The sequence below is a fragment of the Tamandua tetradactyla genome, chromosome 16 (genome assembly GCF_023851605.1).
Source record: "Tamandua tetradactyla isolate mTamTet1 chromosome 16, mTamTet1.pri, whole genome shotgun sequence".
Lineage (NCBI taxonomy): Eukaryota > Metazoa > Chordata > Mammalia > Pilosa > Myrmecophagidae > Tamandua > Tamandua tetradactyla.
Window position 1 is genome coordinate 24,517,695 of NC_135342.1, and position 15,267 is coordinate 24,532,961.

Genomic DNA, 15,267 nt, shown 5'->3' on the forward strand with positions numbered 1-15,267 from the left:
AGTCAGTAAGAACTAGTCCCCTAAGGACACTCCTAAATCGAGGATTATCCAAGAAAGGCCCAGTGAAAACCACGGGTCTGGGGCCTGAACTGAAGAAGGGTCCTCCCTGCCATCTCCCACTGCCACCAGCATAGCCCACTCTGGGACCCTCACCACAGCAGACATGGCAAAGCTCTTGAACAGAAATCCTTTCCGGCTGTAACGGTTCCCCTCAAAGATGAGGAAGTCGCCATCAGAAGCCACATCGCCCCCCAGGGACCTGGGATTTGGAAGGGAAGAGAAGATTAAAAGAAGGGAGGTCAAAGAGAAAATCTTGCTGTTCCCCATTCTCCTCTGCTGGCAAAGTGGAGAGCAACTGACCTACCCTAGCCCAACACACAACCTCTTGGCACTCAGACCTCAAAGGTGCTGTCTCAATGGAGAGGCATATCCCCCACCTCCATGCACTCTGCTGCACCTTCCCACTTATTTTTCACTACAGCACTTCTCACCATCTGATGAGCTATTGTTTGTTACCTGTCTCCCTATCTAGAATGTCAGCTCCACAAAGGCAGAGATTTAACATCTGGCATTTGCAGCTATTTCCCCTATGGACACTGAGTAACTATTAGTTGCACAAAGTCTGGGATATAATAACAGTTAATGTTCAAGGAGCACTCACCCTATGCCTGGCCTGTACATATATAACCTCACTGACTCCTCTCCAAACCTGGTGATATCAATAATATAACCTTCCTTTTATAGACAAGGGAATACAGGCCCAGAGGTCACACCCCAGGTTGCCAAGCCAGCAAGTTTGGGAGTCAGGATTCAAACCCAAGTGGGTCAGAAGCCCATGACCTTAACCATATGGCCCAGATCTATCCGCAGATGGAAAGCCCTCAACCTGCATGTGGGGTGGGGATGGGGACATGACATTCCTGCTCCAAGCTTTCAGAGTGGGAAGGGAAAGGTGCCACCTGCCCCAAAAGAGATTCAAATGGGAGGATTAGATCCAGCTCTTCTTGCTGCTCACAAAATCATCTTCCCCATTTGGTGCATCTGGGGGAAGGAATGGTACGGCCTGCCAGGCATGCATGGCACATTCTATCAGCACTGTCTGCTAGGAGGTTGGAAGAGGCCCAACTCTGGTTTGCTCTCTGCCATACATTAAGGGGAAGTCCAGTTGAGTCAGTGACCAGTGGTGTAAATGGGTTCAATTCAGGTATGTGAAGAATTAGCAAGGAACTTGGGTGTTCTACAACCCAGTTTTTTTCAGAAAAGCGTGGTTTTCAGGTCTGTTTGGCTGATTCACACCTGGTTCCAGAACAGGACCAGAGGGAAGAGCACCCCTGACAGCTCTTCTGTCTCCATCTCTTCCTCGCTGGAACCCCCAGGCCATCCTGGACTACTCCAATTCCCTCTTCCACCAAGGAGGGGGGACATGCTGAGGACAGAGGCTCTGTAACCCCATCTCAGCCCAAGTAATAGAGACATCAGGGAAAGACACTTTATAAAGCCTAACATGATTATAAATACCCTTTAAACATGCAACACCATTAATTTAGCACTTATTATATGCTGAACATTGTTCTGGGCAGATGTGCATATTAACTCACTTAATTTGCACCATAATCCTAGGAAGTAGAGTTTTCATCATCAATCTTTATAAGAGAAAACTGAGGCACGGGGATGTTAGGTAACTTGCCTGAGGATACACTGCTAAAGTAACCACTCACAAACTAACCCTGTGGGTGCACATATTGTGGGGGAGCAAACCAAGGCACATGCAGTACTATAGGCTCTGGGGACTCCAGGGCACTCTCACCTGATCTTCTCAGCATCAAACAGCCTCTGTGGTGGTCGCTTAAACTTCTTTCTTTTGGCAAACCAATCTTTCTGTGGAGGAAAGGGGAATGGTGGCAAGGGTGAGTGAGGAGGGTCTGCCTACCAGCAGGGATGGGATGTGCCCCCCTAACCTCACCACTGGCAGTATGTCCCCACAGTACCAAGCTCATGCGGGCCTTGATGCGGTCGTAGTCAATGCGGGGAATCATCTTCAGGGAGATGGTGTTTTGACTGGGTTCCACATAATCCACCTGTACAGAGTGGGTGGTCAGAAAAGCATGGCTCAGGGACCAGCTACTACCTACCTCCCCCTGATCTGGACACAGGAGTCTCCATTATCAGAGGTGATAGGGAAAAATCCCCTGGACAGCCAGGAGCTCCCAAAATTCTCTCCCCAGCCTGAGCTACTCCCTTCAACTTCAGAACTGAATATCCTATGCCTGCTTGCTATCTCCCCTTGGAAATCTAAAAGGTACCTCAAACTTGGTACATTTGGAACTGATCTCTCACTTCCCCAAGTTTCTGTCCCGCCCATTCATTCCTGAATGGATTTTTTTCTCACACCCCTATCTAATTGGCCAGTAAATTCTATCAGATCTACCTTCAAAACCTATCCAGAATCTGACCTCTTCCCTCACTTCGAATACTATGTACCTGTTTCTACCCCCATCACTTGCCACCTGGGCTGTGGCTGCAGCCTCCTCCTCACGGATCTCCTTGCTTCTGTCTGTGGCCCCTAAAGGTCTACTTCAGGGTTTCTCAGCCTCAGCAATACTGACCTTTGGCCCAGGGGATTCTTTACTGTGGGAGATGTCCTGTGCATTGTAGAGAAATGAAAGCAGTTCCTCTGGATTCTACCTACTAGACTCATGGCAACCAAAAATGTCTACAGACACTGCCAATGTCCCCTGGGTTGAGTCTCAACAGTCATCAAATTAATCCTATTAAAACTGAATCAGCTCAGACCCCTCCCATCACACTCAAGGAAAAGCCAAAGCTCTGACAATAGGCCCCAAGGCCATGTGACCTCTGTGAGGTTATCTCCTCTGACTCCCAAACTCAGTATGCTTCACCCAAGGAATAGTGGCCCTCCTGCCTACAACATGCTTCCCCAAGAATTCCACAAGGCTCCCTTCCCTCCTTCAGACCTTTACTCGACATATCTATGAATACACACAGACCACAGCAATCACCGTCCTCAAACTTGCTCCTCCTTCCCCAGCCTCCCAGGCCAGAAACTCCAAGTAATATATGATTCTTCTCTCTCACCTCTTACTCCTGTCAGTCACTGGGCTCTAATGATTCTATGCCTAAATATTTTCAAAATGTCCACTGCTCTCTGCTCTATTTCCTTCCTCCTAGACCTGCTACTGTTCTCTCCTGTAGTCTCTCCTATGCCATCCTGTTTCCTCAGGCTCTACTTCACCTAATCTGAGTGGGGTTATGTTCCCTGCACTAAGAAGGGGGAAGGGAAGAACAAATGAAAAAGAGGGGAGGACTAAACAGAGGAAGAAAAGTGCAGACGTGAACCCCAACCTTACTCAACTGCCCTAACTCCAGTCACCTGAGCAATGTCGTCTTTATAGATGCCCCGCTTCAGACGGACCCAGGACTTGGGTTTCAGATTAGCCACCTCCTTCACCACCTTGAGCACATCTGTCATCTCCTTGATGGGCACCATCTGCTGATTCCAGTAGCCAAGCCGCAGGTTGCCGACGCCTTCAATGGCCTGCTTCACGTGGGTCTGCTTGTAGGCCTCCACGTAGATATAGCCCTTGGCATGCTCAGGGGCCACTACTGATTTAATCTGCAGGGGCTGCAGGGGAAGCCAATAAGACACACTGCTAGCAATAGTAATAACGTAATGACTGCTATGCCCCAGTCCCAACCCACCAGTGCAGCCCAAAGAAAAGTGCTGGCACAATAACATGAACACAAGGATTAACACTCCAGAGTTATTTATTTTAGCAAACTGAACTGGAAGGAAAAGATGCCCAACAAGAAGGGCTGGCTAAATTATGGCTCAACCACAACATGAAATATAAAATAGCAGTTAAACAATGAGATAAACCTACATACAGTGACACCAAAAGATAGCCAACATATGCTACGCATAAAAAGCACTAGAACCAAACAGAACTGGAGTGCCTATACTAATATCAGATAAGAGACTTTAAAACAAAAATTGTTACTAGAAACAAAGACGTTATAAAGAGAAAAGGGTCAATTCATCAAGAATAACAATTATAAACATATATGTACCTAACAGCCCCAAAACACATCTGGCAGAAACAGACAAAACTGAAGGGACAAATAACTCAACAATAATAGTTGGAGACTTTAATACACTACTTTTAATAACAGATAAAAGTACTCGATGAAGAGGTGTATGGGTAGTTCAGTGGCAGAATTTTTGCCTGCCATGTGGGAGACCCAAGTTTGATTCCTGACCCATGCACTCAAAACACAAAAACAAAAACCAAATAAAAAAAAACCTTCAATAAATGATGCTGTGAGAACAGGCTATTCACATGGAAAATAATTAAATGTAACCTTCACCACACATTAAAAGAAAAATTGCTGGACAGAATATCAACAAGGAAACAGAAGATCTGAACAATAAAACTATAAACTATTAGACCTAACAGGTATCTATGAAACGTTACACCCATCAATAGCCGAATTCACATTCTTCTCAAGCACAACAGAGCATTCTTAAAGATAGCTCATATGTTAGCCTGTAAAGCAAGTCTCAAATTTAAAAATACTGAAATCATACAAAGTATGTTCTCTAAACACAATAAAACAAAATGAGAAATTGCAATAGAAAGAAACTTAGGAAATTCACAAATATGTGTAAATTAAACTACACACTCCTAAATAATCAATGGATCAAAGAAGAAATCACAAAGAAAATTTAACAAACTTTGGGATGAAGACAAAAAAAAACAACAACTGAAACTTATGGGTTGCAGCAAAAACAGTGCCCTTTAAAAGGGAAATTTATGGCTATATTAAAAAAAAGATCTCGAACAAACTACCTCTCTGCCATAAGAAACTAGGAGAAAAAAAGAACAAACTAAACTCAAAGCAAGCAGAAGGAGGGAATTATATAGAGTAGAAGTAAATGAAATAGAGAATAGAAATATTGAAAAATCAAAAGTTGGTTATTTCTAGAAACACATAAACTACCAAAGCCGACTCAAGAAGAAATAGAAAAATCTCAATAGACCTAGAAATAGAAATTGAAGTAGTAATCAATTTTCCACAAAAAAACCCCAAGACCAGATGGCTTCACTGATCAATATCCCTTATGAATACAGATGCAAAAATCCTCAACAATATACCAGCAAATCAAATCCAACAGCCTATTAAAAGGATTATACACCATGACCAAGAGAGATTTATTCAAAGAATATAAGGGTGGTTCAATATAAGCAATCAATGTACACCATATCAATATACCATATCAATAAAAGGAAAATTACATATGCTCTCAAAAGATGTAGAAGAAACATTTGACAAAATTCAACATCTATGTGTGATAAAACACTCAACAAACTAGGAATAGAAGGGAACTTCCTCAATCTGAATATGGGCATCTAGAAAAACCCCACAACTAAAATTACACTTTATGGAAAAAAACTAAAAGCTTTTCCTAAGATCAAGAACAAGAGAAGAATTGCCACTTTTATTCAATACCATATAGGAGGTTCTACCCAGGGCAATTAGGTAAGAAAAAGAAAGAAAAGACATCCAGGTTTACTACATCTAAGGAAGTAATAAAACGTTCTCTGCTTGCAGACAATTATCTATCATATACATAAAATTCTAAAGAAAAAAAAACTATCAAAACTAACTGAATGAGGTCACTAGAATTTTGTCCCAGGACACGACACCAAAGTTAACATTTAAAATCATGATCTGTGAATTCTGCAATTGTCTACTTGATGCCCCACTCACCCACCCCCAGGCACACACCAACTGCTTCCACAGGTTGAGGCAACTAATTCAGCCTAACACAAAATACCTCAGCTTAGAAAGTTACTTAGCTACCACAGTTAATAGCAGCCCCATGAGTCACAGATTTTTATAGGTGATTTTTTGAGGACATGCTGCAATGGTTTGCCCTGGTTCCAATATTGTCAATTGGGCCTTTGACAACAACTACTGAGCACAACCTGAAGGCTTGGTTCCAGCTGAAAGCTGGATATGACTGAAGCCATGACTGAAGTCATTTAATACTAATGATGCTGAGAGGCAAGCAAGGGGCCCAGAGAGGGGTGCAGTTTAATCAATCCCAGGAAGTGACAGGGCCAGGACTTGAACCCTGCAGTCCAAAGAAAGACCTGTGCCTTTAATTCTGCATTTGCTGCCTTTACAGGTGGACAGCATCACTGCATGTTTCATTATCCTGTTCTCTTCTGCTCAGCATCCTGCTTCTCATGAAAAGGATTTGGGGAGGGGGCCCAATAGATGGGGGGATCTGAGCCCTCAAGGGGCAGAGACCAGTGCTGGTATGGTTGCTGCTGTAGCAGAATCTCCTGATGCAGAGACTGGTACAAAGGAAGAGCTCAATGAATGCTTTATGAATGTCAGGGCACAGATGGACCCTTCAATTGGGGGCTGGTCCTTTTCTAGCTGACACATCTTAATCAATAGCCAGCTCTCTTCAGCACAAGAGACACCTGAAGCCTATCCTTCCCTGTCTCTCACTCCCAAGGTGCCTGCTCCCCAGCTTACCGTGTCTGTGAACTGGTAGGCAATGAACTTGCGCATCAAGGAAATAGCTGTGGCCCGTTCCTCCCCAATCTGGAGGAAGAAAAACAGACTTGAGATATGAGGTGGAGGGAAACACATAGGAAAAGGGGCAGGGGAAAACAGCAGGTGAGACAGAATATGGTAGGACACAGAAACAATAGGGATGGAGAGATGCAGAGTGAAATGGAGACAGAGGTGGGAGCCAGTAAGCAAATGCAATTGGGGGAGGAAAAAAGAAAATGGAAAGGTAGAGACAGGGGACCAAGAAGAAGGGACTGACAGGTCAAGGAGACCAAGCACAGGCCATTGGACAGCTCTCCACTGTCCTGTCTCCCCCAAGCCCTGAGGTCAGAGCACACACCTTACATTTGACGGTCCACAGATTGGGATCCCTTTAGCCAGGAGAGAAAAAGGAATCTCTTTAGTCAAACTGCCTCCTCAGCGTGAAACATGATCAACTACACTTATTCTTCTCCCTCTCTCTCCACATCCCAGGGTTTCCGACACTGACCCCTTCACCACTCTTCCACCCATAAGCAGAAGAAAAGCACCAATTTGCCCCACCCCTAATCCACAATTCTGTCTCCATGAGTCACAGAGTCCTGGGGCCGAATTTATTTCAGGGGCATGTCAGTTCAAAACAAAAATCCCCCCTCAGCCCATCTAGCCACCCCTTACTTGACTCCAGGGAGCAGCTGCTGCTGGGTGATGTCATCTGATAGCTCATCAGATCCTCCATACACTCTGGAGGAAAGAGGGGCAGTCAGGAAGAAAGGAGCAAATCTTGGTCAGACCTGACCCTCCCCCAGATGGGACCACCTGCTCCCCTTACTCCATATGCCCACACCAGGCCCTTACGTCTCTCCCACAGATGACTTGGCATATTTCTTCATGTAATACTCGCCCAGTTCTTCCTCTCGTTGGTCTCTGGGGTCAAAGAAGGAAAGCAAACATGAATTGAGGGTTGAGGAGAAGGGGGGAGGGCTTTCCTGTCCCAAAATCTCCTCACAGAAGCTGACACTTTGAGGACCCAATTCCACCACCTTTCCCCTCCTTGCTCACCTCCAGAGGTTTTGTAGGCGGCGAGCCCCAGAACGGTCTTCATCCAGGACAACATTATCGATATTGGAGGCTGAAAAAAAACAGGCAGATACGGTGGATAAGGGAAGGTGGAAAGCAGAGGCCTGGAGAAAGTAGCGGGGCTAAGAGTTTGACCTACAAACAGGAAGACACCTCACCAAGGCAACCCCCAACCCTCCACCCTCCTGCTCTTTCCTGCTCAGCATTCTGCTTCTCATGAAAAGGATTTGGGGAGGGGGCCCAACAGTGGCGGGGGGGGGGATCTGGCTGTTCCCCTCTCACAGCCACTACTTAAACCCACCCTGAACTCCAGCCCACCCACACATCCCTGCCAACCACATATACTCATACATATATATAAACACACATACAACTTTTCCAGATCAACAACTGCTAGAGTCCTGGCCCTAGAACTCCCAGATTTTGGACTCTATATGAGTTAGAGCCCCAGGACCAGACAGGGACCAGGGGAGTATAGGCAGGGTACCACAGGAAAGAGGAAATGTCAGGATATGGGAAGAGTCGGGGAATCACATATTTCAGATTCTTACCTTCAATCTCTTCTACTTGGAGGAAGAGGAGGTGGTGGTGGTGGTGGTGGTGGTGGTGGTGGTGGTGGTGGGCAAGGGCAGACAAAGTATGAGCCAAATTATAGCAGCAAAATCAACCAATGGGTGGGGGGAAGGGAAAGGGTGGGACACAGGAAGGTTGAAAATCAAAAGTAAAGGCCAGGCACCAGGTGATTGGGGGAGAAGCCGAAATGTATGAGGTGCACAGAACGAAAAACAGGGAAGGGTAGGGCGCTGGCCCAGGAAGTGGGGGGGATCTTGGGACAGAGCCTGCCCACCCTTTAACCCCAAGAAGGGACTCACTGGGGCCCTGGGATCCCAGAGTCCTTTCCCCGTAACACCCACCACCCCACAGTCCCGTCCCTCCTCCCCAACCCCCCAACTCATGGGCCTAAAAGGAAAAGGGTGGGGAGCTGGTCTCTCCGGCAACAACAGAAAGAAGCAAAGTGAGGCGGGTGGGGTTGGGGTGGTGCAGGGCATGGGAGTGGGGAGAATGGGCTCTCAAGACCCTCTCAGCCACACCCCTCATGGTCTTTCAGAGACAGGGCCCACACTCACCTTTCTCTAGGATATCCTCTGCTCCATCCTCCCACTGGTCCTCGTCCTCATACTCATCGTCCACATCTGAAAATGGAAGGCCAAGCAGTCAGGGCAAAGGAGATCTTCTTGACAACAGCTCCCAGAAAATGAAGCACCTCATCTGAGATGTGGGCATGTCAAACTCCCACTTTACAGACCTGAATACTGAGGCTCAGCTAGGTGAGACACTCACCTAAGGTCACAGACCCGGTGGAAGCAGCAGTCAGGTCTTGCATGCAGAGCCACCTGGTTCTAAAAGTCACTCCCTCCCCTAATCACCACATATGGCCTCTTTAAAAAATGAGATTGAAGTAGGCAGACAAAAAAGTTCCCACCCAACTATTAAGGGAAGATTGGTGTCCATAAGTTAAAAGGTAATACAGTTGGTTGGTTTTATTATCATCCTCTTACATCTACAACAGCTAATACAGCTTACCATGTGCTCTGCCCTGTTCTGAGTAGTTGACATGGGTTTCTCATTGAATCCTCCCAGCAGGTCTGAGGAAGGTACCATCATTGTCCCTATGTTAGAGGTAGCCCTCTGGCACCCAAAGAGATTAAGTAACTTGCCCAAAACCTCTCAGCTGGTAGCTGAGAGGCAGAGTGGCTCAAGTCCAGGCACTTAACCTCTTTACTTGTGTTAGAATGACTGTTTAAATGTATCAAATCCTACCCTTACAAGTGATAAATTCACATGATAAAAAAATTCAAAGATCTTCCGGGTCAAGATGGCGGCTTAACAATGTGCACATTTTAGTTCGTCCTCCGGAACAACAACTAAATAACCAGAAACAGTACAGAACAGCTCCCGGAGCCACGATAGTGACCAGACACACAGCATACCCCAGTCTGGACCAGGTGGACCGGCTGCGAGCACCCCCCCAGAACCATCAGTTCCCAAAGCTGTGGTGGCCAGCACCCCTCCCCCACAGGCTGCTTCCCAGAGGGAAAAGGAAAGGACTATATCAGCAGCAGGGACTGGGCACAATCAAATGCCAATCGTGGAACTAATTAACAAATTCTAACTACTAAAAATAGGCCCCCAGCTTAGGTGAACCTGATCAAAGCGGAGGTTGCTCATTTTTGCTCCGGCACCAAGGGGGCAGGACTGACAGAAAAAGGGGGAAAAAAAAAAGAAGGAATCAGGTTTTTGTGGCTGTGTATCTACAAAGGCTTGACTGCCTCTGGATACAGCGGCAGGACTTTTCAGGCTGCAATAGTCCCAGGCATAGGCAAAAGTGAGCTCTTTTGGGGGCTTATCTGGAGCCTGTGCCTTCCCCAGGGGAGGGGTGAAGCCCCACCCAGGTGGACTCCCTCCATCAAGCCCTGTCCCAGACACCAGGGCTTGGTAATTTGAAGCCATTAAAACCAGCCTACAACCTCTCCTCTGTCTCCACCATGCCCCCAGCAGGGAGAGTCTGCCAAAGTTAAAGGTACCGCATCACCTTACGCTGGTGGGACCTGCAGTCAGACAAGAGCCACATACTGGGCAGGATAAGAAAAACAGAGCCCAGAGACTTCACAGGAAAGTCTTTCAACCTGCTGGGTCTCACCCTCAGGGAAAACCGACGCAGGTGACTCTTTCCTCCTGATAGGAGGCTAGTTTGGTCTGGGAAAATCTGGCTGGGGTATATAATATCTAAGTAGACCCTCCTAAGTGTGTGTGGGGGAAAGGCACCACACAAGCAGGGCAAGAAACAAGAAAACAAGAACTGAAAAATTCTCCTCTGTTAAACAAAACTTAAGCTAAAGATCCAGATAAAGCTGGATGGAATGTCAAAGAACAGACAGACAACAAATTCATCCAGCAAGAAAACCTTAAGTAAAAGAAGTGAAAGCAATCTCCAGAATAAACTAATTAAGGTAATTAAATGCCTAGATGCCAGCAAAAAATAACAAATCACACTAGGAAAATTGAAGATATGGCCCAGTCAAAGGAACAAACCAACAATTCAAATGACATACAGGAGCTGAAACAATTAATGCAGAATGTACGAACAGACAAGGAAAACCTCATCAAAAACCAAATCAATGAATTGAGGGAGGATATAAAGAAGGCAAGGAAAGAACAAAAAGAAGAAACTGAAAGTCTGATAAAACAAATCACAGAACTTATGGGAATGAAAGACACAGTAGAAGAGATGAAAAAAACAATGAAAACCTACAATGGTAGACTTCAAGAGACAGAGCATAGGATTTCTGAACTGGAGGACAGAACATCTGAAATCTGACAAGAAACAGAAACTATAGGGAAAAAAATGGAAAAATATGAGCAGGGACTCAGGGAATTGAAAGACAATATGAAGCACATGAATATACGTGTTGTGGGTGTCCCAGAAGGAGAAGAGAAGGGAAAAGGAGGAGAAAAACTAATGGAGGAAATTATCACTGAAAATTTCCCAACTCTTATGAAAGACTTAAAATTACAGATCCAAGAAGTGCAGCGTACCCCAAAGAGAACAGATCCAAATAGACATACTCCAAGACATTTAATAATCAGAATGTCAGAGGTCAAAGAGAAAGAGAGGATCTTGAAAGCAGCAAGAGAAAAGCAATCCATCACATACAAGGGAAGCCCAATAAGACTATGAGCAGATCTCTCAGCAGAAACCATGGAGGCAAGAAGACAGTAGGATAATATATTTAAATTATTAAAAGAGAAAAACTACCAACCAAGAATTCTATATCCAGCAAAATTGTCCTTCAAAAATAAGGGAGAAATTAAAACATTTTCAGACGAAAAATCACTGAGAGAATTTGTGACCAAGAGACTAGCTCTGCAAGAAATACTAAAGGGAACACTAGAGACAGATACGAAGACAGAAGAGAGAGGTGTGGAGAAGAGTGTAGAAAGGAAGACTGTAAGTAAAGGTAAAAAGAAGGAAAATTAGATATGACAGATAAAATCCAGAAGGCAAAACAGTAGAAGAAAGTACTACCTGTGCAGTACTAACACTGAATGTTAATGGATTAAACTCTTCAATCAAAAGACATAGTCTGGCAGAATGGATTAAAAAACAGGACCCATCTACATGCTGTCTCTACTCAAAGGACACAAGGCCAAGGACACAAATGGACATTTACACACCAATGTTTATAGCAGCGTTATTAACAATTACCAAGGGATGGAAACAGCCAAAATGCCCATCAACAGACAGTTGGCTAAACAAAGTGTGACATTTACATAAGATGGAATATTATGCAGCTGTAAGACAGAATAAAGTTATGAAGTATGTAACAACATGAATGGACCTTAAGGACATTATGCTGAGTGTGATTAGCCAGAAACAAAAGGACAAATACTGTATGGTCTCACTGATGTGAACTGACATTAGTGAATAAACTTGGAATATTTCCTTGGTAACAGAGATTTCCTTCTATCTCTCTATATTAGGAGATAGAAACAGGGTAAGATATTGGGTAATTGGAGCTGAAGGGATACAGATTGTGCAACAGGACTGAATATAAAAACTCAGAAATGGACAGCACAATATTACCTAACTGTAATACAATTATGTTAAAACACTGAGTGAAGCTGCATATGAGAATGATAGAGGGAGGAGGGCTGGGGCATAAATGAAATCACAAAGAAAGACGATAAAGATTGAGATGGTGTAATCTAGGAATGCCTAGAGTGTATAATGATAGTGACTAAATGTACAAATTTAAAAAATGTTTTTGCGTGAGGAAGAACAAAAGAATGTCATTACTGCAGTGTGCTGAAAATAGATGGTACTTAATATTTTAGAATTTCAACTAATGTGTGAGACAAAAACAGCAAGACAGCTTTAAAATTTAAATTCGATGTATGTATTGATTAACTTATTCAATAGATTTATACCAGGTGAGTCTTCTGAGTTTGCTTCCATTTCTGTCACAGTTAAAATACACAGCGATTTAAAGGATTCTAAAAGAATTTTACAGAAATGAAATCCACGTGTAGATTGGGAGAGAACAATAAAAAGGTTTTGTAACAAAAAAAAAAAAAATTCAAAGATATAAGTAAGTCTCTCTCCTATTTCTAACCCCCAGGATCTCACTCTCCCTTCCTATAGACAAACTCCATGGCCAGTTTCTTGTCAAGAGATAATAAAAGTTCCCAAAGATACTTTACTGTGTTTTCTCCTTAGAGTTTTATAGCTTCAGTTCTTTTCTTTTTTTACATGGGCAGGCACCGGGAATCGAACCCGGGTCCTCTGGCATGGCAGGCAAGCATTCTTGCCTGCTGAGCCACCATGGCCCTATAGCTTTAGTTCTTACATTTAAGTCTTTCATTCATCCTGAGCTAATTTTTGCATATGGTATGAGGCTGGGATCCACTTTCATTCTTTTGCATGCTGACATCAAGTTTTCTGAGCATCACGTGTTGAAGAGACTTTCTCCATTGAGTTGACCTGGTAACCCCATCAAAAATCAATGGCCACAGCTCTCTCTTTAAGTCAACTCGGAAGGTGAACTCACATTCCTACCTCCTACGTGGGACATAAACTGCCAGAGGTGTAAATCTCCCTGGCAACTGGGAGCTGGGATGAGCCAGGACCCGGCACCAAGGGATTGAGAAAACCTTCTTGACCAAAAGAGAGAAGAGAGAAATGAGACAAAATAAAGCTTTAATGGTTGAGAGATTTCAAACAGAGTCAAGAGGTTATCCTGGAGGCTATTCTTATGCATTATATAGATATCCATTTTTAGTTTATGGTGTATTGGAGTGGCTGGAGGAAAGCATCTCAAACTACTGAGGTGTGTTCCAGTAGCCTTGATTCTTGAAGATGATTGTATAAAGATATAACCTTTACAATGCAACTGTGTGATTTTGAGAACTTTGTGTCTGGCGCTCCTTTTATCCAGGGTTTGGACAGATGAGTAAAAAAAATATGGATTAAAAAAATAAATAATAAGGGGGACAGAGAGTAAAATAAATTGGGTAGATGGAAATACTAGTGGTCAATGAGAGGAAGGGTAAGGTGTATGGTATGTGTGAGGGTTTTCTTTTTTATTTCTTTTTCTGGAGTGATACAAATGATCTTATTTCTTTTTTTGGAGTCCTAAAAATGATCCTGGTGATGAATATACAACTATGTGATGATATTGTGAGCCACTGATTATACAGCATGTATGGAATGTATGCATATGAAGATTTCTCAATAAAAATAAAAATAAAAATAAATGGCCACAGGATAATTTTGCCAGACATAAAATTCTTGGTTTCTTCAGATGGCTTGTATGGTGCGTGAATATATCTCAGGAAGACTGCATTAAAAAAAATTATTGGTAGTTTTTCTTTAAGTAAAATGTCACCCCACTTCCCTCTGGTCTCTATGGTATCTGATGAAAAACCTGTTATTAATCTTATTGAAGGTCCTTTGTATGTGACAAATCATTTTTCTTTCTTCTTTCAAAATTCTTTGTCTTTGGAATTGGACAATTTCACTATAATGTGTCTTAGTCTAGATCTCTTGAAGTCTATCCTGCTTGGTGTTGTTGAGATTCCTGTATGTGTATACTCATTTCTTTCATCAGATTTGGTGAATTTTTCCACTCCTCTGGGATGGCTAGGTTTTTGGTGCTACTGAGAGCTGGAGCTGTCCATTTTTTACTTTTATAAACAAATTTTGTTTCCAAAAGGTAAATGGGAAGAGAAGAGAGAGTGAAAAAATATACTGACTCTTTAAGACTCTTCTGCTGCTTTTGCCAGAGGGAAGCTGGAACATGGCCATCTTCAGAGCTGGCCCCTTAGCCATCAAAGGTAGCTGATCAAAAGCAGTGATCAGCAATCAAACCACACACCCAATTTTGGAGGTCTAGGGCCTTATAATAGACCACCCTGGCATCAGCAAGCTGTATCAGGAATTCAGGTTATAGTCCTCATTGCTACCTGCAACATGGTCAGGAGATGGTAGCCACTGCAAAGAGGGTGAAATTCACCAACATTTACCACAATTTACCAGTCTTTTCCTTGGATGCTGTACAGTGTTACTTATAGTAGACCCCAGAGATTCAGAACAGTTCATTTGGACAGTTCCTGCCAGTTCAATAGTTGTTTTGGCAGAGGAACTGATGTGCCTCTTCCCACAATCCACCCACATTCTTTTTTGATAACTATATTTATAATTGTTTTCTTTGGAAAACTATGCATTTTATTTTATACTTTTAAGAACATGACTCTGAGTAGGGGTCCATGGATCCACAGTCTTCATAACACGCAAAAGTGGTCACAGTACAGAAAGGGTTAAAAACCCGATCTAGAAATAACTTGCATATGTGTGTCTGAATATGTTTGAAGATGTAGTGCTGCTTGTAATACTGGAAAATTAAACAGCTTCAGTATCCAACAAGAGACCAATTAAATATTATAGAATGAAATATTATTGCAGCTATTGGAAAATGATGATGACGACGAAAACAGCTGCTAATATTTATTGAGCACTTAGGTGCCAAAAGTTGTTCAGAA

General features: G+C 43.5%; 1 protein-coding gene across 2 annotated transcripts in view; it reads right to left on the bottom strand.

Moving 5' to 3' along the window:
• The window catches only part of SUPT5H (SPT5 homolog, DSIF elongation factor subunit), a 31,498-nt gene that overhangs the window by 9,836 nt on the left and 6,395 nt on the right, over positions 1-15,267 (bottom strand). The window contains exons 4-14 of one of the 2 annotated variants that reach the window (XM_077131883.1): positions 8,796-8,861; positions 8,220-8,231; positions 7,651-7,720; positions 7,447-7,515; positions 7,267-7,332; positions 6,950-6,980; positions 6,571-6,639; positions 3,392-3,643; positions 1,989-2,078; positions 1,808-1,878; positions 154-259 (exon numbers count right to left, since the gene is read on the bottom strand). In XM_077131883.1, the coding sequence (XP_076987998.1) occupies positions 154-259; positions 1,808-1,878; positions 1,989-2,078; positions 3,392-3,643; positions 6,571-6,639; positions 6,950-6,980; positions 7,267-7,332; positions 7,447-7,515; positions 7,651-7,720; positions 8,220-8,231; positions 8,796-8,861 (902 nt within the window). The remainder of the gene's footprint in view (positions 1-153; positions 260-1,807; positions 1,879-1,988; positions 2,079-3,391; positions 3,644-6,570; positions 6,640-6,949; positions 6,981-7,266; positions 7,333-7,446; positions 7,516-7,650; positions 7,721-8,219; positions 8,232-8,795; positions 8,862-15,267) is intronic. The other variant, XM_077131885.1, reaches the window with a different exon arrangement.